Below are 26439 nucleotides of genomic sequence, written 5' to 3' on the forward strand. Positions count from 1 at the left end.
TGCGAAATGAGCCGCCACTGTCGGATTTTTGTTTCTTTCTTATTTATTTTTGGGGAAATCTCAGCCTTGCACGAGTTATTATGCTGGCCAGCAAATCAACGTTGTATTCTTGAGTCACTTTGCTTTGAACGAACAAAAAAGAAACTGAAAAGGAATTGTAGCAAGAAAAGTGAACTTGTTCTGCTTGTGTTAAGTCCTTTCTCTTGTCTTATCCTCTCGCTGAGTAAATGAAGTAAGAAAAATAAAGTATTAGCCCTTCCTGTTTGGGCATCCTATCTCTTAAAAAGCTGAAAACTTTTCTCCCGCGACGTCGTCACGTAACCATAAGAATAATTAATATCGTTCCAACCAAGTAAGAAAATTGCAATCTCGCGTTCACGCACTTTCACACACTCACACGTCTACTCATCTCGTCCTAGTGACTACCTAGTTTTTTTTTCTTACAGCTGGCGCCGGTGGATGCGCTTCTGGGGCGACAGCAGCGTCGTGTCGCCGTAGATGGGCGACCCGGGTGAGGAGGAACCGGCGGCACTGCCGCCACTGCTGTTGAAGTCGGACGATGCGTTGGGGCTGAGTGGGCCTGCAAGGAAATGAAAAATAAAAACAATTGTTTTGTTAGATATCTTGTAGAGGTTTGGAAGTCCTAACAGACGATTTAGAGTCGAAAGAGTCAACAACGAATGTGTGACAAAAGGTCGAATGCCAACAGGTCGAATGGACAAAACATGGAAAGGACAAAAGGTCGAATTTGAAAAAATATATAAAATAAAACTTTTGATGTTAGCCTAAATACACAAATATTGAAAAGCAGCTTTGGAAAGGTGATTTGAACAATTTTGTTTAATTTAAATATTTAGAGGTCTTCTGAGACGCGGGTTCGATTCCCGCCTTATCCACTGAGCTTCTATCGGATGGTGAAGTAAAACGTCGGTCCCGGTTTCTCCTGTCTCGTCAGAGGCGCTGGAGCAGAAATCCCACGTTAGAGGAAGGCCATGCCCCGGGGGGCGTAGTGCCAATAGTTTCGTTTTTTCGTTTTAGGTCTTCTGAATAAAAACTTGCCCCCGGATTGTTGGAGACTTTCTGAAAGGGGGGAAGAATTTCCTTAGGATCTATTGTGTTCATGAAAGATAGATTGAAAAATGATGGAAAACTTGTAACAATATTTGAGAAGAATTTTTTTTTTCATTTTTCGAAACTGTTAAAATTTGAAAGAATGTAAAAGTCTATAAAATATTGCAACGATTTTTAATAGTAAAACAAAAACTTACATAATATTTTAGAAGTCGTATTTTTTAAAAGAACCGCTTATATTTGAAAGAATGAAAAAAATCACAAAATCATTACGACAGTCAAGAATATGTTTTTTTTAATAAAATAAAAACTTAAAAAAAATTAATTTAAAAAAAAATCAAAAATATTATAGAAGTCGACCTTTTTTTAAAAGAATTGCTCATGTTTAAGACAATGGAAAAACTCACAAAAATATTTTGACAATCAAGAATAGGTTGTTTATTTTAAATAAAAAACAAGCTTCCAAAATATTTTAGAAGTCGAAATTTTTGTCACAGCACTGCTCTTCAAATAAAAAAAATGGAAAAACCCACAAAAATATTACGACAGATAAGAAAATGTTATTTTTAAAATAAAAACTTAAAAAATATTTTAGAAGACGACCTTTATTTTGGAAGAACTGCTCAAATTTGAAAGAATGGAAAAACTCACAAAAATATTTTGACAATCAAGAATTGAATGTTTTTAAAAATTAAAAAAAAAAAACTTTCAACATATTTAAGAAGTCGAACTTTTATTAAAGAACTGCTCATGTTTGAAAGAAGGGAAAATCTCACAAAAATATTACGACAAAGAAGAAAAGATTTTTTTTTAATAAAATAAAACTTGAAAGATATGTTAAAAGTCAAATTTATTTTCGATGAACTGTTTATGTTTGAAAGATTGGATATCTCCTTAAAAAAATGGTTTGGTAAACTAAGGATAAACTCGCAGAAAAAAATCAGATTTGTTTGTAACAATTTTTTTTTAAGAATTTATTAGAATTTTATAAATATATTTTTTGCAATTCCGTCGTGAAACTACTTACTTTTCCTGTCATTCTTGAACGACGAAATAGCATACTTTTCTGTACCAAAAATAACAGAATCGAATAGCAACACTTTTCAAAATAAATGCTGAAAAGTTCTGCTTTTCAGCACTCAAATTGGTGCTGAAATGTTGAACTTTTCAGCACTTGTTTCGAAAAGTAACACTTTTCAATATTTTTTTTTTATTTAAACGATTTATTGACAAAATACATGACAATTTTACTTAAAATTTCACTCATGTGTGTTTTTTGGAATTGCAAAAAATGTTGTATGGAACTCGTTGCAAAACTTGATTTTTTCAGCACTCTTCGTATTTATCCAACTCGGTGAACCTCGTTGGATAAATGTACGACTCGTGCTGAAAAAATCCTCTTTTTGCAACTTGTTGCATAAACTACTATTTTTCCTTCAATTTTTTCACATTCGGCCTTTTGTCCACTTTCGACCTTTTGTCCATTCGACCATAAGTCTTTCGACCTTTTGGCTTTTGACCTTTTGTCGCACATCCGTCGACAACTAAGGCCGATGCAAATATTTAAAAAAGTTTTTGTCCCTCGGCCCTGGCCGAGGTCAAGGGGGCAAAAAAAAAATTTAAATAACAAGCCATAGTCTTCAAATTTAAATGAAAAAAGTGTTTTAAAATGCATTTTACACTAGTTCAGTTGTTTTGCAATCTCTAGTTTTCAAAAAATCCTAGATCTGACAAAAATAAAAATTGTATCGAAAAAAAAGATTTTGCATCGACAATTTTCAAAAAAAAAATATGATTTTTTAATAAACCCAAACATGCTAAAAATGATTTTAAACGCAGAAGAATGTATTTTAATTTGTTTTAAGCTGGTTGCACTTGAATTTTCATTGAAATTTTGAAGTTTATTGTAAAATATTTTTTTGCCCCTGATTTTCGGGCCAATTTTGAAGGGGGGTGACAAAACTTTTAAAAATATTTGTACCAGCCTAATATAAATAAACTCAAAACTAAATTTTTCGTTTTTTCATTCACAATTTATGTTTTGAGTCAATTTACGTTGACTATTTTGACTCTAAATCGTCATTTTATTAGATTTTATGTCTTATGTTTTATGTTTTATGTTTTATGTTTTATGTTTTATGTTTTATGTTTTATGTTTTATGTTTTATGTTTTATGTTTTATGTTTTATGTTTTATGTTTTATGTTTTATGTTTTATGTTTTATGTTTTATGTTTTATGTTTTATGTTTTATGTTTTATGTTTTATGTTTTATGTTTTATGTTTTATGTTTTATGTTTTATGTTTTATGTTTTATGTTTTATGTTTTATGTTTTATGTTTTATGTTTTATGTTTTATGTTTTATGTTTTATGTTTTATGTTTTATGTTTTATGTTTTATGTTTTATGTTTTATGTTTTATGTTTTATGTTTTATGTTTTATGTTTTATGTTTTATGTTTTATGTTTTATGTTTTATGTTTTATGTTTTATGTTTTATGTTTTATGTTTTATGTTTTATGTTTTATGTTTTATGTTTTATGTTTTATGTTTTATGTTTTATGTTTTATGTTTTATGTTTTATGTTTTATGTTTTATGTTTTATGTTTTATGTTTTATGTTTTATGTTTTATGTTTTATGTTTTATGTTTTATGTTTTATGTTTTATGTTTTATGTTTTATGTTTTATGTTTTATGTTTTATGTTTTATGTTTTATGTTTTATGTTTTATGTTTTATGTTTTATGTTTTATGTTTTATGTTTTATGTTTTATGTTTTATGTTTTATGTTTTATGTTTTATGTTTTATGTTTTATGTTTTATGTTTTATGTTTTATGTTTTATGTTTTATGTTTTATGTTTTATGTTTTATGTTTTATGTTTTATGTTTTATGTTTTATGTTTTATGTTTTATGTTTTATGTTTTATGTTTTATGTTTTATGTTTTATGTTTTATGTTTTATGTTTTATGTTTTATGTTTTATGTTTTATGTTTTATGTTTTATGTTTTATGTTTTATGTTTTATGTTTTATGTTTTATGTTTTATGGTTTTTCGTGTTTCATATCAAAAAATTAAACACGAAATAAAATGTAGCAACACGAGAAAAGGGCGCAAAACCATTTTGACAGCTGGAACTTCTTTGAAGATTCCGAGACAACATGTAACTTGTTCACAAAACTCAGATTGTGAAACGATAGCTGGCTTTCCCAGCAACCTTTTAAAGCTGCAAGTTTTGTTAAATAGTTTCCTGCTGGCTCGGAATTTACAAAACAGTTCTGGCTGTCGAAATGCTAATGCGCCCTTTTCAAATGTTTCTCCAGATTTGTTAAACTTTTATTATTTTAAACAATCATTTCCATCGTAGTATTGTTCATGTTTTCGATCCTTTAAAAATAAAAAAATAAACGCAGAAAAACACCCAACTGTGAAATAACTGTCAACCCCGTCACCCCTCCTCTTCGCCGAACAACCTCTCTCCTGCAAGCACTCATTCGACATTCATCGCACGTGATTGATGATTGACAGATGGGTGGCAAATTTACATCCCTCCCCCGATTTCAGGACGCAACCTTCACAACCTCCCGAAGGACCTGCCATTGCAAACAACACCCCGTACAGCCTCTGGGGTTGGGGCGATTTTTGATTCTCGGATGTTTTTGTTGTGGATTTTTTTTTTTTTTTGTTAGATGGAAAATTGACTGACAGAGCTCGTCGATAGGCAGGCGGGGCACGGTTGAAAAAGCATGGCAGGCTGTGATTAGTGCCAAATCGACCGTTTCCTTTGGGAGGGGTGAAAACAACGTGGCGGCACGAATTGAGTGAGGTTGAGATTGAAACGGTTAATGGTTCCGGCTCGGGTCATCGAAATAATGGGAAAACGAGGAAGTTCTTTTTTTTTGTTTTAAATAGGCAAATGTATGGAACAAAATCGAAGCGAATTCAAGCTATTCCAGGAAAACTAATGAATCTGCAAACTAACTCCGATCTATTAATTCGAACCTAATTGCTGAGCTTTCGCTAACTATACCACTCATCAAATTTCAATCAATCACCCTGGTGTGGTTTGTGCGCTGTTGTGTTCGTCCGAATGAGAGTTCACTATTTTTCGTGAGAGTTACTCGTTTGGAACCGGCAAGCAGCAGCGCAGGCTAGAGTGAAGTCGATGAAGCAAACAGCTTCATTGTCGGCAGCAGAGTCGATAACAGAGCTTTTCCATCAATCCGGCCGACCAAACCCAAAATTCACACACGGTCCAATCCAGAGCACCCAGCGCTGGTTCGTCAAAAAAAAAAATGCGCATTGAATAGGGGAGAGTGGGGAGACTTGATCCCCTTTTTTTGTATCGCACATAACTCTGTCAATTTCTCACAAAACTATAAACTTTTTGCATGAATTGAAAGCTTAAACATTCAACTATGTTTGGCTGATAAGGGTATTTCACCAGATAAACTCTTCGAATCATGCCAAGCGTTTTAAAAAAATATTTTAAACCGGCATTTTCAAAATGTTGGGGGTAATTTGATCCCCCTTTCAACATTTTTAAGAAATCTTAAGCAAAATGTTTCTTATTCATCCAAACTTTTAATTTTCTATAAGTTACAGCAATTTCACATTAAACCTGTACGTTTTTGTTCAAAATATAACAAGTTATGCATGCAAAATAATTAAAAACTTAAAATTTTCTTTTAGACCAAAATTGAGCATGTTTACAAAAGCTGGTAATTTTGTTTACAAAACTTTTGAAAAATGGTTCAAACTGCAGTAAGTTATGTACAACTATACTAAAGGAAACTATGTATGAAAACCCAGCTCAATTAATTAATCTTGAGGCTGATTCCAGTGACTGTAAAAATGCAGGGATCAAGTCTCCCTAAACGCACTTTTTTAAGCAACTGATTGTTAAAATAGTATGACGATAAATTTAACGTCAAATGCGTAAGGGTTTTGGAGTTGATATGTTTATCAAAAAATTCATGCATAAAAAATATTTTTTTGAATAATTTTTTAGTGTTTTCTATACTTATTAAAACAAAGAAAAAAGATCTCTTGGAAGTTTTTTGCAGCACTTCTTAGAAAAATGTGTGTAACTCAATCTAGACATTTTTTAATTTTTTTCTTTGTTTTCTTTAATGAGTTTTAGTCAATTTCGCACAATTTTCTAGAACAAAGCTAATTATTTTACCCACATGCTGACGAGATACAGGCTTGGGATCAAGTCTCCCCGGGGATCAAGTCTCCCCACTCTCCCCTATGGATCGGGAACTTTTTCTTACTGACTCACGCGCCAAACATGAAAGTCACGTTCCGCCAAACTAGCTTTCTGGCACACTCGTCAATGATCGTCCAAAAGCTTCAGGAAAAGTATGAAAAAAAAAAATGCCAGTGGAAATTGATAGTCGAAGCCCCGCGGCTGGGTGCCATACGTCAAGGACCTGCTGGGGATTAAGGGCCCTTTCACGGTGGGGATAATGTCTTTGGCTTTGTCCGACAAGTGATGGACAATGTTCTGAAGGTAACGGATTTTTGGTGAACTGGTTACGGCTCTAGGGGTGAGAAAATGTTGATTTTGCAAAGCCTAAAACTTCTTCAAAAAATTGAATTTGTAAATTACAGCCAAATCTTGAAAATTTCAAGATTTTTAATTTCCCATTTTTAGAAAATGTCGAAATTTCAACCATTTGCTACCCGATTTGATTCCCACCAAATTTGCTTTCGAGTTTTCCCCCGCGTTTAGCAAAGCAGGTATCAAATTTGATCTTAAGTTCATTTGTAGAAGAAAAATATGTGTCGGTACCTGTCGGGTACTCATTTTCTGATACCCGACAAGTACCGGCAAGCCGGGGGCAAAGTTTTGAATGCGTGTTTCGGAGATTTTTGTATATCTGCACTTGTGTACCTATGATTCAAAAATTCAAAAAATTCAAAAAATTAAAAATCAAGAAATTTGAAAATTCAAAAATTTAAAAAGTTAAAAATTTAAAATTCAAAAATTCGAAAATTCAAAAAGTCAAAAATTTAAAAATTCCAAATTTAAAAATTTCATGATTTCAAAAATTTAAAACTGGAGTTTTAAAAAAAAGGTTCAATGAACCAATTTTTCAGATTTTGCTTTTTGGGTGTTTTTTAATACCCCTGACTCAAGGCGGTTTCAAAAACACCCAAAAAGCAAAAACTGGAAATTTGGTTTATTGGACCTTTTAAAAAAAACTCCAGAAAAATTCAAAAATATAAAAATTTAAAAATTCAAAAATTCAAAAATTCAAAATTTTAAAAATTGAAAAATTCAAAAATTTAAAAATTCAAAAATTAAAAAAAATAAAAAAATCAAAAATTCAAAAATTTAAAAATTCAAAAATTCAAAAATTCAAAAATTCAAAAATTCAAAAATTCAAAAAATCAAAAATTCAAAAATTCAAAAATTCAAAAATTCAAAAATTCAAAAAATCAAAAATTCAAGAATTCAAAAATTCAAAAATTCAAAAATTCAAAAATTCAAAAATTCAAAAATTCAAAAATTTAAAAATTCAAAAATTCAAAGATTCAAAAAATTCAAAAATTCAAAAATTAAAAAAATCCAAAATTCCAAAATTTCAAAATTTCAAAATTCCAGAATTCCAAAATTCAAAAATTCAAAAATTCAAAAACTCAAAAATTTCAACATTCCAAAATTTAAAAATTCAAAAATACACAACTACAAAAATACAAAAAATCAACAATACAGAGATTTGTGTATGTCTTCTCTTGTGTATGATTCAAAAATTCAAAAATTCAAAAATTGAAAAAATTAAAAAGTCAAAAATTCGAAAATTTAAATATTCTAAAATTCTAAAATACAAAAAAACAAAAATTCAAAAATACAAAAAAGCCGGATCTCAGACATTTTAATCAAAACGTAATTTTTTTTAATTTCTCAATTTTTTTTTAATAGGGTATATGACCCTATTTTGGACCTAGTACCTATTTTGGACCTATTTTTATTAATCGAGGTAGATCAGGCTTTTAAAGTACGAAAACACTGAATCCAACCAACAGAAAGTGTAAGCAGGATCGTTTTGTAGCTTACCTCTTCCAAAAATGTTAACATTTTTGATTATTTCCGCTTTTTCAGCCACTTTTTACAATGCCATTCGTATTTCCTACCATTTTCCTAACACATAGATTAGGTCCAAAAATTCCAGCCTCGTTGCTTATCAGATTTGGCTCGCGACACCTTGATGATTTTTTCTGTTTTGCACTGACACCAAGCAATTTCGTCCGGTTTCCGAGCCATGTAACTGTTGTTTATTCAATTCTTTTATGTTTTTCATCACTAAACCATTGAAATAACTATTCTATTATCGAAAAAAACTCAATTCAAAATATTTTTTCAAATCAGTCGCGTTGGATCAGTTTTTGGACCTACTTTGCCGTCGGTTCAAGGCTATCACCAACACGTGCATAACAAGGTGTTGCCAGTTTTGTTTATCAATTGATTTCGATATTTCATTGAAATTGATTGAAATTTTTTAATTTAATATTTTGAATTGAAGTTCTTTACTGTAATTATTTGAATGAAATCTAAGCTTTAAAAAGCAAATGATTAACAGAAACAATGAAAATATGTTTTTTAAACGATAAAAATGCAAATTGATGCTAGAGATTTAGATGATTGTAAAGACCGATTGCAAAGTATCCCAAAATTTATACTGATGTTGACTTATTTTTGTCGTAACATCATTATCACAAATTTAGCTGCATATATTTTTAATTGTTGCTTCAAAAAATGCAAACTGGCTACCCTGTTGGAATTGAAGGGGAAACGATTGAAAAACCTAAAGGGTCTAGTTCATTTAATCGTCAGCTGTCACCGTGACAGGTGCTGTCAACATTGCTTACGAGTGGTTTTTGAAAAAGTCGTATGAATTAAATTTAAAAAATCTTGAGTTAGTTTTGAAAAGATCCTAAGCGCTAGTTATAAACAAATCAATTTTTTTAAAAAATGCTTTGAATTGTCATCTGCACGTCTTTTAAATGCTCTTTACTGGAAAACAAACAAAATTTGGTTTGATTCAGAGAAAAAAATCAAATAAGTGTCGGAGATCGTGATGGCTGTTACGACGTATTGCAAACTAATCAGAAAAATATTCATATGGAAAAAAAATTACCGTATCAATCATGTTAAAAACACAATCGAAAAATAAAAATCATCGAAAAAAAAATTGCAAAAGAGGTGCGATGTTAACTTTATGAATTTTATGATTTGAGATATATCTGATTACCGTAAATCTGAATGACTTTGATAGGTTTGAGATTTTTCCGCAAAATGAAGAGTACAAATTAAATACGTACGGAATGGTATGGAATCATACTGACCGTGGTAGAGAAGTGCTCAAAATACCGCATGAAGAACTTTTCATGAGATTTTTAATGGTTTAAAAAGTTAGTTAACTATAATTAATAAAATGTTGATAAATAACATTATTTTAATCTTCTCAAAGTGTCATGATTTTCTCAATGAACATAATTTTGAATCATAAAACGGAATGCATTTTCGGATTCTTCAGACAATCTTGTACTAGGAAAAGGTAAAATAAGTTTGTGAATAATAAGTCTTATTAAATATTATATGTTTTGAAACATAATTTAAAAAAATCTCCTAATTTAAAGGCATTTTCAGTAAAACAAATTTCATATAAAATGTGAAGACTTTTGATTCGTTCTTTGAAATCAGTTAAACATGTAATATAAAACTATAATTTAATAAACAAAACTAGTTTCAACGAATTTCAGGCAAAGTTCTGAATTTTCAACAATTTCACCTAAAACTTATATGTATAAGGTTAAAAAGCTTATAAACTTAGTTAACTAAAAATTGACATAAACGATTTTCTTAAAAATTATATCAACAATCTAAGTGATGGTAAGTTCGAAGTAAATATAATGTTTGAACACCTCAAATCTGCTTTTAACAAAACAAACTATGACTATCAAAGGCACCCTGGTACACGTAGAAAAATAAGGCATATTTGAATCAACAAAACGTTTTGTTGATTTGAAAATCATATTTTTTGTTGAATCAACGCTAAACGTCAAAGCAGCTTTTTCAAAACAACAAAAGACTTTTGTGGAATCGAGAAAATCAAGGTTTGATTTAACGCAAAATCGGCGTTGATTATATTCAACAAAAATTTTGTTGATTCAAACCTCGTACAGGCTGATTCTACAAAACTTTTTTCTGCGTGTATTCAAACAAAGATTTTTTTTCAAATATTACATTGTTTTTAAAGGTGCAACATGTAGTTAATCTTTTCGTCAAGCAACTGTAAAGTTTAACATGACAGATGAGAAAGTTTCACACCAAGTTACAAGCTATTATCTCCCTTTAAAATTTCTTGATTGTTTAATAATATTTGAACTTAAGCTCTGCGTAAAATTAAGAACCTTTTTTCATTGTAACTTGTTATGTATTGTGAATGTATCTCTGTCATTCATTTAATTTTAAGTTAAGGTGTTTTTATTGCGACTAATAACGGGTTGTCTTTTATGTTCTAATGCTTGAACAATTAGGTCGTAAGAATACGCAAATTGTAAATAGGACAGAGACCTGCTAAAGATGCGCGAGTTTCCATTCAATATAATTAAAACACGTTTTCAAATTCAAATCCAATGTTTTATCATAATTATTTAATTTCTGAAATAAATATTTTCCAAATTATAATCGTGGATAGGCCCTTTGGTTTATCAAACCGAGTTTCTGTAAGTGTGCGTGTTGGCGCCGCACGCCGCAATTCGAGGTTGTCAAAATTTCAACCAATCAGAGTGTAGGTCCAAAATAGGTTCAGCGATGTCTCCAAAATACATTCAATAAGTCCAAAAAGCATCCAAAAAATGTTTTACTTGAAATGCTAATTACAATGAAATGGTTAAATTATTTCCAAATTTCAATAGTACACTTTGTTAAGCATAAATTAAGGCACAAAACAATCCTGAAACCAGCCAAATTAGTTAGACCGTTCCTGAGAACAATGCGAAATATTTTGACGCTTTGCATAGTAGGTCCAAAATAGGGCCATATACCCTATTTAGATTTTTTTTTAAATTTTTGTTGGCTTTTAATAAGTTACTTTTTTAATTTTTAAATGTTTTATTTTTTTTTTTTTTTAATTTTTTAATTATTTTTAGATTTTTTTTAATTATGTTTTTTTTTTAATTTTAAATTTTTAATATTTTTTTCATTTTTGCCTCCCTCGCCTTACTGAGGAAAGGCTATAAAATCACTCAAAAAACGAAATTCTTAATTGGACCTCCAAGACCCACCTTCATGTATACTTATCGACTCAGAATCACATTCTGAGCAAATGTCTGTGTGTGTGGTGGGATGTTGATCAAAAAAAAATGCACTGGAATATCTCGGCACTGGCTGAACCGATTTGGACCGTATTGGTCTCATTCGATCCGTCTAGGAGTCCCATAAGTCGCTATTAAAAATTATAAAGTTTAGTAAAGTACTTCAAAAGTTATGCTAAAAAAACGATTCTAACTAAAGTCCGGAAGATAGTAAAGAGGGTGGTTTTTGTAAGAAACCCCGTCATAATATACATTGTTAGAAAGGTATTTGAAAGACCTTTCCAACGAGTTCAAAGGAATGAAGATCTGACAACCCCCCAAAAGTTATAAGCACATAAGTGCCCTGAATTATGAAGATCTGACTACCAAATCTGATGGTATGAATAATGAACCAACTTGATAGAACATTGAAAGGTCCGCCCTTTTGTATCTGTTTTGGATAGCATTACCCTCTAAATGTGAGGAAGGCACGGATTAAGTAACGTTTTTTATTTATTTTTAATTTTTTAAAAATGTTTTTAATTTTGATTTTTTTTAATTTTCTTTAAATATTTTTGTTTTTTTTTATTTTAATTTTTTTTATTTTGTAATTTTTAAAATTTTTTACTTTTTTTTATTTTTTTATTTTTTTTTTAATGTTTTTAATTTTTTTTAAATTTTAATATTTTTTAAATTTTTAATTTTTTTCTATTTTTTTTATTTATTTTTTAATTTAAAAAAAATTTCTTTTTAATTTTTTTAAGATTTTTTTTACTTTATATTTTTTTTAATTTTTTTTGAACTTTTTTTTTAATTTTTTCAATTTTTTTAATTTTTTTAATTTTTTTTAATTTTTTAAATTTTTTTTAATTTTTTTATTTTTGTAACTTTTGTTAAATTTTTATTTTTGTTTTAATTTTTATTTTTTTATTTTTTTTTTATTTTGTAATTTTTTTGTTTTTTTTTTTTATACATAAAAAAACAATTTAATTTTTTTTCCGGACATGATGCAGTTTTCCATGCATCATTCTATTTGCCGTAGTAGCAAACCAGCAGAATAACGGGTAGCAAAGTGAAATACCGAAGAACTGAGAGCAAATTTGCTACCGTGACAGGTACCGCGGTGGGGTTGACGTCGGGTGCAAATTTGATTTGCTTCGATGTTGGCTACCCGCGCTGGAGATGCACTAAGCGGTAGGGCCTGAATGATACTGGATCACACTCAGTCGCCAGCCAGCGACAAGTTAAGACGTGTTTTGCTCGTGCTGTCATCTCGCGTGCTTGGAAGTTGTTGACGGATGGAGGTGGAGGAATCCTCCGAGGAGAAAGATTTTAGGCCCGTCCGCGGGAATAAGAAGCGGAAGAGCGAAGTCACTGGAATCGTCATCGAAGGAGAAAAAGTTGAGAAGACCCTGCTCAACAGCAATAAATTCAGCGCGCTAGCGGGCGACAAAAACAACAATGCCGGTGCAGCAGGAGGAGGAGACGTCCCGGCGGTTCCAGAACCCAGAAAATCTGCCGGAAAACAAAAGCAACCAACTCTGGTGGTAACGAACTTGGGCTTTAACAGATTTCTGGATTTAATGGCCCTGTGGCATAGTGAAACCGGAATACAAGCTGACCCGGAGCGGAATAAAGATGACGTGTTTTTCCGTGGAGGAATTTAGCACCGTTCGAGAGCTGCTGCTGCTTCAGTACAAAGTGCAATTCTACACGCACGATCGAAGAAGCGAACGATCCCACCGGGTCGTTCTGCGAGGGCTCCCAGAAAGACCCCACGAACCTCAAGAAGCTCAGTGCAATGATCCCGGATAAGCTGAAGAAAACAGACCCACAATCCGCAGCTGATGCAGGAAGCAGTCAAGGAAACACTGGCCCTGGTGCCGGTGGCCAACCCAAGGTGAAAGAAGACGAGGTGCTTTACAGCACGGAGGAGCTGTGGAAGATGTTCTACGAGTTTACCGCGCGGCTGAGGAGTTGCAAGACCCGCTCGGACCAGGAAAGGGTGATCGGTACCATGTCCCGCAAGTTCGGTGCGAATTGACTCCTACCGTAGTGTATATTTTTTTTTATTTGATCCCCGGTCCTAACCAGGTCTTGGTACCGAAAAGGACCTAATAAAAATAAATTAGCGAAAAAAAAAATTATACCGGATAATCTTAAGTGTACATTGAAATTTATTAAAACCAAGTACACCAACCAACAGCTTTTTGTAAATATTTCTGTTTAATTTGACGGTTGGCAGCTATCCATACAAAAATTATACATGAAAATCCAAAAACCTGTATCTTTTGAAGGATTTTTTCGATCGATTTGGTGTCCTCGACAAAGTTGTAGGTATGGAAAAGGACACTGAAAAAAAATGATACAAGGTAAAAACATTTTGGTGATTTTTTTAATTTCACTGTTTGTCATTAAAACTTAATTTGCAAATTAAAACTATTTTTATTTTTTTTGTATGTTTTGATTTTGTTTTAAGGATTTTTTGCCTTTCTCACCTCACTGAGGCAAGGCTATAAAATCACTCGAAAAATGAACTTCTTAAATACGACTCCTAGATATACCTTCACGTATACCTATCGACTCAGAATCAAATTCTGAAAAAATGTCTGTGGGGATGTGTGTAGACATGATTTTTTTTCCACACGATTATCTCAGAACTGGCTGAACCGATTTTGGCCGGATCCGCCTTATTCTGTTCGTTTTGGAGTCCCCTAAGACTCTATTAAATTTTATTCTGTTTAGTGAAGTACTTTTAAAGTTATGCCAAGAAAAATTTTTTTTGTAGCTACAAAAAAGGGTGATTTTTGCACGCGGGGGATTGGCAGCCACACCCCCTTGCATGCGTATCGCCCGGATGCCACATTGCTTAAGCAGTGTCTGCGTCTCTTTTGGAAAAATCTGTATTAATTATGTTGCTGCATCATTTTGTCTCAACAAAGATTTACACGAACTTTTTACTGAAATATATAACTCATGAGACTTTTCACCTTTATTTTGAAGAGTTGGTAAAAAAAAAGAATTAAAAATTTCTGTTCAAGTAAAATCAATAATTAAAAAAACAAATGAAAAAAAATAAAATAAATAAAAAAATCTCTTAAATTAATTTGTAAATACCACCTAAAATACAACATAAATGCGAGGAAGGCACCAACCACCTTAAGGTGGGTTAAGTAACGTTTTTTTACATTAAATGCCAACATTCGTTAAATTTTCCGATCTTTTCGAAAACAATATTTTTATTTTTTTAAATCTGGACCATTTGAAAAGTTAGTCTTGATTTAAAAAATATTGAAAATATTCTACGAATTGCACGAATGTTTCATATTTACATATTGAAAACCAGACCATTAGTTGCTGAGAAATCGACATTAGAAAATTGTGGTTTGTTTGGATGAGACTTAGAAAACATCAATTTTCCTGTTTTTAAACCTTTGCATGGCAAAATCTTAGCAACTAAGGGCCGTATCAACCAAGTTATAAAAAGCAAAATGTGGAGATTTTTTTTTTTGGCTTTTTGAACATAAAAAAAAATAACTGCGACTATTAAAACAACAACTTACTTAAAAATCGATATAACTTGAAAACTGTGAACTTTAGCAAAATTTCACTAAAGTAATTTTTGTTTGCAAATTCAATTTTACATCGAAAAATAAAAGTTGAAAAATTTTTGCATCCAATATTCCGATTTTTTTAACAGTACTGATTCGATAATTCATAACTCGGTCAAAGATTTTTTGCACATTCTGGAAATTTCTGAAAATTGGGCATTAGATGTCCCTTAAAACATATCCAAAAATAAAAATAAATAAAGATATATTTTTTTGCACATCAAGTTCAAAATCAAACAAAAAATTAACCGTGTATAATTTTTTTTAGTGTTGTCCTTATCCATACCTACAACTTTGCCGAAAACACCAAATCGATCAAAAAAAATCCTTCAAAAGAATTAATTTCGGGAAAAAATATATTACTTCTTCACTTACTTGAGGACACCTAGGAGAATATCCCTCATCCTCTTATAAAAGTTAAGTATCAACAATTCCCGTTTTCCAAATCCTTTATCCTTGTCCCTTGCGTTTGGTTAAGATACGACTACTTTGTCGAACATACCAACTCGATCGGAAAATCCCTTTCCATAGCACGTTTTTATGTTCAGTTCCAACGTTATGGAGAAACCAACGATTTTAAAATGGACATCACATTGACTTACCCCCACTGTAATAGGACGCCGACGGCGACACTGGACTAGCTGCGAACGGACTGCGACCGCCGGCACTTTGGTGGTACGCCGGCGCCGTCCGGTTCTGGTTATCACTCTGGAACGGCGAGAAGATCACTGAAACCAAACAAAAAGCAGTCATTAGATGATGTTTTCTTCCATAGATGTTCAAAGCGCAACTCACACGTGGCGTTCGGATCCACCGCCTTCTGGCCGGCGTTTCGCTGCGGGAAGCAAAACACAAACACCCACACGCTCGCCGCCAGCACGATCAGCGCCGAAATGACCAGCCCAAAGTTGCTGACGTAGCTGAGGAACAGGTTGGGCACGTTGTAGAGCGGCTGGGCGGCACACTTGCGCATCGCGTGCGGCGACTGGATCGGGATGCGCAGCTTCTGCAGCGTCAACGGCGAGTTGACACTGACGAAGAGTTGTTCGGGCGAGTCGATCGAGTACGATCCGAGCAGGCGCGGCTTGTACTGGAGCGAGTTGGGGGTCTTTTGGACGATTGTGATTTCTAGGAGGGAGGGGTTTGAGGAGGCGATCTCCGTCTGCTGCAGGACCTTGTCGGTTCCGGTGATCGTGATCGTTTGGGAGGCGATTTGATCGATCGCGATTGCTTCCGGATCGACGAGCACAGCTGGGACTATTTTGAGGGTGGTTGTGTCGGACAGCCCGCTACCTGCTAGGCGCACTTCCAGTTCTACGTTGAGTTCGCTGGACTTGACCAGGGCGGTCACTTCTTCCAGACTCGTCACCAGGTTGATGTCGCAGGTGTACGCTCCGATCGAGGCGTCGAAGCTTGGGACGGTCTTGAAGTGCTTCAGAATTCCTGAGGAAGGATTCTGCTTCGCGGTCAGCTTGCAGCTGAACAGTCCACCGAACGATCGTTCGATCTTCTCGGCACATGTCGAGACGTTCTCCGCGATCACGTTCACAAACTTGTCCACTTGCTGGTGGTTCTTGATCACCAAATGTCCTCGATACTGCTGTCCGTTGAAAATGTCGTACGACTTGAAGAACTCGACGCTGTCCGCGTCCAGAACGTCAATCCCAATCCGCAAACCGCCCGCCGCCGACCGTCGTCCCCCGTGACTAATGTAGACCTTCTCGTCCCCACCGGAAGTTCCCTTCCGCGAAGCCAACACCCGCGCGATCCCACTGGGCGGCTCGATCCGAACGAGTCCCTCGTCCGAGCTGGTCCAGTCCGCGATCGAGCCCAGCAGCGGCGACTCGAAGCAGACAATGTCCCCGACGGAGAACACGGTGCGATCGGGGAAGATCGCGCTCGTTTCAGCGACCACAAGTTTCACGTAGTCCTCGGCGAACTTGACGCCGGTTTTGTCGCGCAGCGAAATCAGCAGCATGTCCGAAGTCTCCCGGATGAGCTCCAGGCCGACGGAGAAGTTGGTGCCGGTCGTGATGAGCACGTTACCACGCTTGGACAGTTTGTACTTGAGCAGGCTGACGTCCTCGATGCCGTGCGAGAACTCGTTGCCGAGGTTGTCGTGGAGGGAAACTTTGAGCTTGAGGTTCAATCCCTGCGGGATTACACTTTCGGGGTGTTTGAGCTTTATGTTGGATGGTTCGAGAGAGGTTAGCACGTAATGGACGTTCTTGACCTCAACGGGGATCGTGAGCGATTGATCGTGGGAGGTAGCGACGATTTGAGCTCTGCCGACTGCGTCGGCGCTTTTGACGAGACCTTCTTTGGAGACCTTCACGAGCGTGGTGGAACCTTCCTCCAGCTGGAACACGGCGTCGTCCAGGTTTGCTTTGAGTTGAAGGGTCGTCCTGGGTGGAATGAGGATCGAGTCGTAGCGCATGACCTTCGGGGATTCCAGCTCCAACACGCGGAACACGGTCACTTCAGTCTTCGCGGTCAGTTTTGTTCCGGTGGCGGTTACGACTGTTACGTAGAGAGTTGCCTTTCCTGGAGCTAGCGCTCGCACGCGGACGCCGATCGAGTCGCGTTCCCGGTATTCAACGCCTGCGTCGTGGAAGACTCCTTTGACGTCCAGGATGTCCTCGTGGTCGGTGCTCCAGTAGATCCGGACCGATTCCAGCGTTCCCAAAATCAGTGGGCTGATGTTGGGGACTCCCCAGACGTGCGCCGGCATGACCGCTCCCGTCCGGATGCGTCCCAGCGGTGCCTTGATATCGATCGCGTTCAGCGGAATCACGTGAACGTTGACGCTGTCTTCAGAGAGGATTATTTGGGCTCCGGTTGTTGGATTGATGGCGACGCAACGCCCAGTTACTTTGGAGTGGCCGATCTTCAGCCCGGACACCAAGCCCGACTCGATCGAGATGATGTCCTGGTTCTGGACGGAGTAGACGATGTTGGTGTCCGGGGTGGGACCGCCCTTGGAGTAGATTTGAAGCGTGCTTCCGACCAAGATGGTCGCGTTACGAGGGAACAGAGTCAGCGGCGGGAAGACTTGGATTGAAGCAGGTGCGCTGGAGATCTGACGTTCTCCGGTTCCAGAGTTGACTACGATCTTCGTCTCACCCAATTCCATACCCGTTACGACGTAACGAATCTCTCCTTGGCCAAGTCCGCTCTGACTTCCAACAGCCACGCTCAAAATACTCGGATTGAACACCTCCTGGCTGAGTTCGTACACGTCCAAACTGCCCAACTCCAGCAGCCGCTCATTGCTGTCGTAAACCCTCGCGATCGCCTCGATCGTCCTCGTCTTCTCCACCCAATCGGGCGCGTGCAGCGTGATCCTCCCCACCGTCACGACCGAAACGTACAGAAAGCTCGACTCCGTACTCAGACACTGATCGGCGATCTCCAGCTTCACCTCGCCAACGCGCTTCGGCGTGATCACCAGCTGTCGCGTCGCCTCGTCGTACTCCACGGCCACGACGCCCGCGTCCGAGCTGCGGATGTCATAGAAGCCGCTGCCTTGCGCGATCTTGATCCGCTGCACGTTCGATCGCGACAGGAACATCGTCAGGTGTTCGTACGGAAGCAGGGTTTTGTTGACCGAGAGAAAGTTTAGCTCGTTCTCGATCGTTGGCTTGACCAGCGGACCTTCGGAGGTTTTCTGAATGCCGAACTGCGGCGATTCCGGCTTGATCGAGTACTTTTTAAGCACTTCTGCGCGGTACTGACTGACGGTGGATTTGATCTTGAAGTTGGCTTCCAGCGCTGGTAGCGTAGTTTGGAGGAAGTCCCGCTTCGGAATCTCGACGCCCTCGAGCAGGTCAACCTCGACCTTCTGCTCGTACGAAACCTGATCAAGTTCTTGCTCTCGATCAGCCAACGTAAACTGCCACTCGAGCAGCAGCGAAGAAATGTTCGCAAGTCGTCGATTCTGCACGTCCAACACTTCAATATCCACCACCATCTGATCGCTGTCCGACTTGACGTGCATCTGCGAGTGCCGTCGCTCCAGCGGACAACTGGTCTTGACCTTGTCCGTCGTGTACAAATTCACAAATCTCGGCTTCACGCAGTAAACCTTCGTCACAAACTCCGCCACGTACGGAATCGCATTCCCAGCGTTCAACGTGTTAAACACCTGCAGCTTCAGCTCGTACTCGCCCAACTTCTTGCACAGCACGCTCAAAATATGCTTGTCCTTGGAAAACCCACTCCCGATCTCCCCGACTTCAACCCCCTTCCCGTCCACGACGAACCGCTTCTGCAGCTCCGCCTCCGAGTTGTAGATCCGCTCCGGCCCATTCTCGTAAATCATGTTCCGCGACGCCCCAATCGGCAGCACGACCTCGTTCTCAACCGGATTCACGATCGCCAGCTTTTCAAACACGTTCAAACTAACCTGGTCGGCCAACACCCTGTCAAAGTACCGGTACGAAACCTTCAGCGTGGTCTGCCCGACGGCGTTCGCCTTCAAATACATCAACCGACAAGCCCGATCCGCCAGCACATTCCCCTCCACAACCTTGCCCGAATCCAGCACAAAGATCTGGTTGCTAAACTCCAGCTCAAAGTTCAGACTCTCGCAGAACGTGAACGGACGCAGCGTTCCGTTGTGCTGGGCCCACAAAGCCACGTGCACCTGCACGTAATCTTTGAGTACGGTCTCGAAGTTGTACTGCACAATCTCCAGCTTGATCGGGGGCAGGAACAGCACCTGAGCGGCCACGGAGATCTTGTTGTTGCGGGCGAGAGCCACGCGGACTTGGGTCGATTTGGTTGCGTCCGTTGCCTTGGGGACGTTGTCCAGGCGGGTTTCGGCGAGACCGGTTTGGGTTACATGGATCAGGGTGGCGTCTTGGGACGACCACAGGTAAGAGCCGTCTCCGCCGGCGGCGGTGAATTGCAGCTTTTGACGGCGCAGGGCGGGATCGTACGGGACGATTACTTCCGGTGGGTTGATCGACAGGCGGCTGTAGACGATGAGTTCGGCTTTGGTGGTAAGCTGGAACGAGTGAAAAATGGGAATGTTATGGTTGCGGTGGTTTGCCGCTGGAAGGTAACTAACGTGGTATATGCTACAATGCACTCGATGGACAGATATTTCGATCTTCTAATTTCTTGACCCACGATTGAGTTTTCTTAATAGTCAGGATCCGGTGCCTGCGATTCCCGTTACAGTTTATATGGAATTCCACCCCGAGTAGGCCGCGGGTAATCGGCTCCCCTCCCACTAACATGTACACACAAGATCCTCTGTAATTACTCTTAGCTTTAAGTAAAATGTAATTACAAAAGCCGACTTGGTCCTAACCAGGTCCCAGCACCAAAAAGGACCTAATAAAAATAATTTTATGAAAAAAATGGAATTCCAATAAGAATGTAACCAAAAAAAATCAGGCATCGGGTCCAGACTGTTGATATCTAGATTACGGTCTACCATCAACCATTTTATTTATTTTTTTGATTTAAGAATTTTAGAAGTGTAAACTTAAAAAGTTTCAGAATTTTAAAATTTTCATTTTAAATTGCCAGAAAACTCTGAAATCCTTCATTTTTTTTTATTTTAAAAGTATAAAGTCCTAAAAACTAAAATTTTAGAATTCCAAAATCCTGAAATAATAAATTCTTAAATTCCTAAATTGTTTAAGCCTAAAATTATGAAATTAAACAAACTTCTAATTTTCTCTCATTTTAAAATTCAAAGCTCTATAATTCTAAAATTTATAAATATAAGAAAAATAGATTTGTCGACTTTGTAATTAAAAAAAATATGATTTCCAAATCCTAAATAAAAAAAAACTAATTTTATATAATAAAAAAAATTCGAATTCGGTAATTTCGGAAACAAACATTTGCAAATTCTAAAATAAAATGCCATTTCTTTATTTTAGAATTTCCTAAAGTTGTTTTTTTTTAAATTATTTGGATTCAGTTTTTTATGTAGGATTTGGATCCTGAAATAATAAATTCTAAGATTCTTAAATTCAGAAATTCCGAAATTGTTAAAGTCTAAAATTATTCAATTAAAAAAATCAAATTCTATTTTTTCTTTGTTTTAAAATTCAAAGCTCTATAATTCTAAAATTTATAAATATAAGAAAAATAGATTTATCGACTTTCTGATTCAAAAAAATATGATTTCCAAATCCTAAATAAAAAAAAAAAAAACAGATTTTATATAATAAAAAATAACATTTGGAAATTCGGTAATTTCGGAACCTAACATTTGGAAATTTTAAAAATAAAATGTTTTTTTTTATATTTTAGAATTTCCTAATGTTTTTTTTTAATTATTAAGATTCAGTTTTTTTATCTAGGATCTGGATTTTTTTTTTGAACTACAAAGTGTACAATCGACAACTCTCTTTTTCTTTAATTTAAAAATTTTAGAATTAAAGAGCTCTGAATTTTAAAATAAAAGGAAAGTTAGAATTTTTAGTTTGTTAAAATTCATAATTTTAGACTCCAACAATTAAAGAATTTAAAAATCTTAGAAGATTTTGGAATTCTAAAATTTTAGAATTAAAATTAGGACTTTATTCTTTTACAATCTAAAAATTGAAGGATTTCAGAATTTTCTGAACTTTGGTATTTAAAAATTGTAGCATTTAAGAGTTTTACAATTCTAGAATTATTTAATTTTACGCTTGTTTAGATTGTAGAATATCCGAAATTTAAAATTTGAAGCATTTTATTTTTAAGATTTCAGAATTTTAAAATTTTAGAATTGTGGGCAGTTATGCTTAAATTTTGGATGTTTGAAAAGTGCAAAAATTCAGAAATTCGGTTTAGAATTTTAAAATGATTTCAGATTTTTTACACTAAGAATTTTTTTAAATTAGATTCAAAGAATCAAAGATTTTTATTTTAGAATATGACACCAAAACGAAATATTCTTCTTTATGTTTTGAATTTTAGTATGTTTAAACATTAAATTTCAGGAAAAAAATTATTATTTAACCTTTTAAAAATAACCCCAGAATTTCAGAATTTCATTAGAATTTATAATATTTCAATTTATAGATTTTATAATTTTGAAATATCAGAATAAATTTTTTTTTTATATTTTTTAATGAAATGAATTTTGTTTTTTTTTTTTCTAATTCTAGATATAAAATTTTTGGAATTATACAATTTTGATTATTGCGGTCTACCATCGATATTTTTTTAAATTATTGGTTTTAGAATTATAGAATTTTATGATACAAATTTAAGAGTTTTAAACTTTTGGATGAGGGAATTTTAAAATTGAAGAAGTGTAGACATTTAGAGTTTTAAATTTTTGTTTGTTGGCATTCAGAATGCTTCAAAATTTCAAATCTTTGAGTTTTATTTCAGAGAAGAGGTGGGCAAAACTGCTCTTTTTTTGGAGCCACTCATTTTTTTTCGCTCATTTAAAAGAGCGGCTCTTTTGTAAAACTCTTTCGCTCTTTTTCAAAATTATGATTAAAAGGCTTTTTTCAAGAATGGTGTGATTTTAAATAATTTTTATTGGACTTGTAGAAATTATTTAAAAAAAAAAAACGAGAAGATGCGGTCTTTTAGCAAATTTTTATGAGTGCTTATATGAAAATTTCGCGTAACGTAACATAATTTTTCATCACAACCCAAACAACAACAAATTTTTATTCGGGCAATACTATAATTTACGGTCATTTAAATACCATTTAAATTTAAGAATTTCAGAATTCAAGAGATAAGAGTTTTGGAATCTATTGCTTATTGCGAGATACAAATACAAATAATACAAATAATACAAATTTAAGTAAATAATATTTTTGAATTTCAGAATTTTTTAAATTTTAGCAAAGTTTAAGAACTTGAGATTTTTTGAATCCTGGTTTTTAGAATTTTAAATTTTGTAGTTTTGGAGCTCGAAAATTTCAGAATTTAAAATTATTTGAGTTGTGTCTGTAAATTTTGGATGTTTCTACATTTTGGAATATTAGAGTTTTGGAATTTTGGAAGCCAGACATTTTAAAATTTTGAAACATTGGAGTTTTTGAATACGAGAAATTAAAATTTTTGAAATATTAGATTTTTTTTTATATAAATTTAGTCTTTTAAAATCTCGATCGTGGCCCGACAAATTTTGAAATCTTTAAATCGAGTGCAGTTATCACCAACCAAACCTCAATTGCCGTGATCATCTAGTGGTGAGAACCCTCTTACCTTATCAAACTGCCCGCTGACGGGACTGCTGCCAACCTGAACCGCCTCTCCGTCGATCCTGCTTCCATTGTCCGTCCTTCCCATCGGATAAAACAGCTTCTCGTCCCAGCCGGACTCAATGCGGTACCGCGGCCCCAGCGTAATCTGATGGTCGTCCGCCGTAAACAGATCCAGCGCGATCTGGTGCGACTCACCCTCGACGGTGACCCAGTTGTAGTGCGGCAGCAGGTTGATCGTGAGCTTCTTCGGGTCCGCGATCGTGATGAACGCCTTCGGGAGCAGCGCTTTGAACGACTGATCGTCGGAGGCGAGATCGTGCGGGACGTTGCGATCGCGCAGCAAAACGCTGGTTTTGCCGAGTTTCAAGCCTTTGGCTTCGTTCCCTTTGATCGTGGCCAGCGAGTTGTCCTCGATCTCCAGGTAGTACTGGTTGTTCAGGGCTATTTCGTGAAGCTTTCCCTGCTTCAGTTGGAGGACTTGGAAGTTTACGGTGTCGCCGGTTAGGATGTAAACGTCGCTGGGGACCAGAATCAAATTTGCTAGTACCATGATGTTGACCTCAACCGGTGCCACGTGGGCGTACTCCACGTACGGCAACTTGGCCGTGACCTTGGCCGACCCGGTATTGATTCCCTCCAGTAGTATCATGTACGCTTTAGCCCCAGCCTGCTCCAACCTCTCCACCGCCCTCGGAACCACGTGGAACTTGCTCTCGGAAAAGGTCAGAAACCGCAGCACCTGGCTCCAGTCGTCGCCGACGTGGCGCGTCTCAACGGCCCTGTGCGAAGCCACCTGCCAGTTGAACTCGATCCCCTCCAGCGTGGTGAACGCATTTCCTTGCGCGTCCAGCGCCCACAGTTCGAACGTTTCCGGTGCCTCCTCCAGGTACAGCTCGCGGGTCGTCGTCAGCACACCGAGCTGGTCAATCACGTCCAGGATCACGTCACAGCGGAGCACCTCCCGCGTGACGAGGTCTTCCGCCAGGACGATGGCGGTGCTGCGGCGTTTTTCCTTGTTGATGACGGTGACCGCCACCCGGTACGAGCAGTCGTCCTGGGTGTCGTCGTACGCCGGGGTGATCTGGATCAGGTCGAGCCGGGAGGAGGTCCTGGGCGAATTGAAATGGGAAAATAATTTTTTGAATTTTAATTTTAAAAATAAAAATAAATGAATTCAGATTTTTTTTTATTCAAGAATTAAAGAATTTAAGAATTTAAGAATTTAAGAATTTAAGAATTTAAGAATTTAAGAATTTAAGAATTTTAGAATTTTAGAATTTTAGAATTTTAGAATTTTAGAATTTAAGAATTTAAGAATTTAACAATTTAGGAATTTAAGAATTTAAGAATTTAAGAATTTAAGAATTTAAGAATTTAAGAATTTAAGAATTTAAGAATTTAAGAATTTAAGAATTTAAGAATTTAAGAATTGAGGAATTTAAGAATTTAAGAATTTGAGAATTTAAGAATTTAGGAATTTAAGAATTTAAAGATTTAAGAATTTGAGAATTTGAGAATTTGAGAATTTAAGAATTTAAGAATTTTAGAATTTTAGAATTTTAGAATTTTAGAATTTTAGAATTTAAGAATTTTAGAAATTTAGAATTTTAGAATTTTAGAATTTTAGAATTTTAGAATTTTAGAATTTTAGAATTTTAGAATTTTAGAATTTTAGAATTTTAGAATTTTAGAATTTTAGAATTTTAGAATTTTAGAATTTTAGAATTTTAGAATTTTAGAATTTTAGAATTTTAGAATTTTAGAATTTAAGAATTTGAGAATTTAAGAATTTAAGAATTAAAAAATTTAAAAATTTTAGAATTTTAGAATTTAAGTATTTAAGAATTTAAGAATTTTAGGAATTTAAGAATTTAAGAATTTAAGAATTTAAGAATTTAAGAATTTAAGAATTTAAGAATTTAAGAATTTAAGAATTTAAGAATTTAAGAATTTAAGAATTTAAGAATTTAAGAATTTAAGAATTTAAGAACTGTAAACTGGGGTGATTTTGATAGCCCGGGGTGACTTTGATAGGCTTTTCAAATGCCCGTCAAATTAGTATCTAAACATTTTTGAGAATTTTAAGTATGTAAGCATTAAGGTATAGCTTATTATCGAACATATATGCAAAAATGTGACTGTTACATTGGATGTATCAAAATTAGTGGCCAAATCAAATTTCTATCAATGTCACCCCGGGTTATCAAAGTCACCCCAGTTTACGGAACTTAAAAATTTAAGAATTAATAAATTTGAGAATTTTTTTTCAGAATTTATGATTTAGAAAATTTAAGTTCTTCAGAATTTCAGAATTTTGTAATTAAAGAATCTAGGAATTAAAAAATAATAATTGAAAAATTTAAAATTATAAGATTTCATGAATGTTTTGAACACTGAAATTATTAGATTTGTTAGCATTTTGAGTTTATTTAAATTTTAAACTTTGAAAAATTTATTTTTAATATTTTCGAATTGTTGATTTTTTAAAGTTTTTAGTTTTTGAGTATTTGCACTAAATATTGTTATATTTCTTTAAAAAATGGTAAAATTTCAAAAATTTCTTTAATTTTAAATAATTTCAAATAAAAATTTGAATCAAATTAACTTCTCAGGAAGTTCAAAAACAAATTATTAATCAAATAAAGAAAAAGGCCGCGAACATTTCATTTTCTCGAAAAATCACGTGAATTCACGACTGTTCCCGTCGTCATCATCGCAGGGGGTCCAAAAATAAAACCGTGACATCACTGCAACGAACTCGACCAAAGCAGGCCTTGACTCGATGCTTATGGAAACTGGAAGACCTTGACAGAACGATTTCGTCACAAGATGTAAACAATGACATCACAGCTGGCCAACAAAAGGTCTTTCAACCCTTTGATATTGAAAGTTTTTTTTAATTTCAGAAAACCGCTTCAAAAATATTTCAAAAACAAACAATTTAGGTTAGGAACAAAAAAAATCTAAAACGCAAACCGGCTTACCATTTGTAGCAGCCCTTCTCCACCACCTCGAGGGTGAAATTCACGGAAATGTGGTCAAAAATTGGCAGCAAAACACGCGGATAATTCAGCTTGGTGGCGGCGGCCGATGATCCTAGCGCTAGCAGCGCCAGGACTAGCGTGGAGAATCGCATCTCCCGCGGGTATTTCGCGGAGGAAGTTGGGTTTATAAAATTTTAACGCCGGAAAAAAAATGCGTTGAAGCGCGTGCCAACAGTCTCGAGCGACGAATGAAAGTGCGAGAGCGAACGACGCGATGTAAACAAGCAAACGCC

The 26439-nt window shown here is 35.5% G+C and overlaps 1 protein-coding gene across 1 annotated transcript; it reads right to left on the minus strand.

The window, feature by feature from the left end:
- LOC6042005 (nuclear pore membrane glycoprotein 210) lies at window positions 1-26409 on the minus strand. The gene is made up of 5 exons (XM_038259889.1): window positions 26147-26409; window positions 23164-24271; window positions 15781-19993; window positions 15588-15713; window positions 1-580 (listed from the first exon to the last, which is right to left on the minus strand). The coding sequence occupies exons 1-5, from the start codon at window positions 26296-26298 to the stop codon at window positions 441-443; spliced, it is 5739 nt and encodes a 1912-aa protein (XP_038115817.1). The 5' UTR covers window positions 26299-26409; the 3' UTR covers window positions 1-440.
- Between the last annotated feature and the right edge of the window lie 30 nt (window positions 26410-26439).

This window comes from Culex quinquefasciatus, chromosome 3, assembly GCF_015732765.1.
Source record: "Culex quinquefasciatus strain JHB chromosome 3, VPISU_Cqui_1.0_pri_paternal, whole genome shotgun sequence".
Classification (NCBI taxonomy): domain Eukaryota; kingdom Metazoa; phylum Arthropoda; class Insecta; order Diptera; family Culicidae; genus Culex; species Culex quinquefasciatus.

Coding starts and splice junctions, on each gene's coding strand:
- LOC6042005 (XM_038259889.1), bottom strand. CDS start 26,298: ATGCGATTCTCCACGCTAGTCCTGGCGCTGCTAGCGCTAGGATCATCG. Junction 15,714..15,780: donor GGTGGATCCGAACGCCACGT/GTGAGTTGCGCT, acceptor GTTTGGTTTCAG/TGATCTTCTCGCCGTTCCAG. Junction 581..15,587: donor GGCGTCCTATTACAGTGGGG/GTAAGTCAATGT, acceptor ATTTCCTTGCAG/GCCCACTCAGCCCCAACGCA.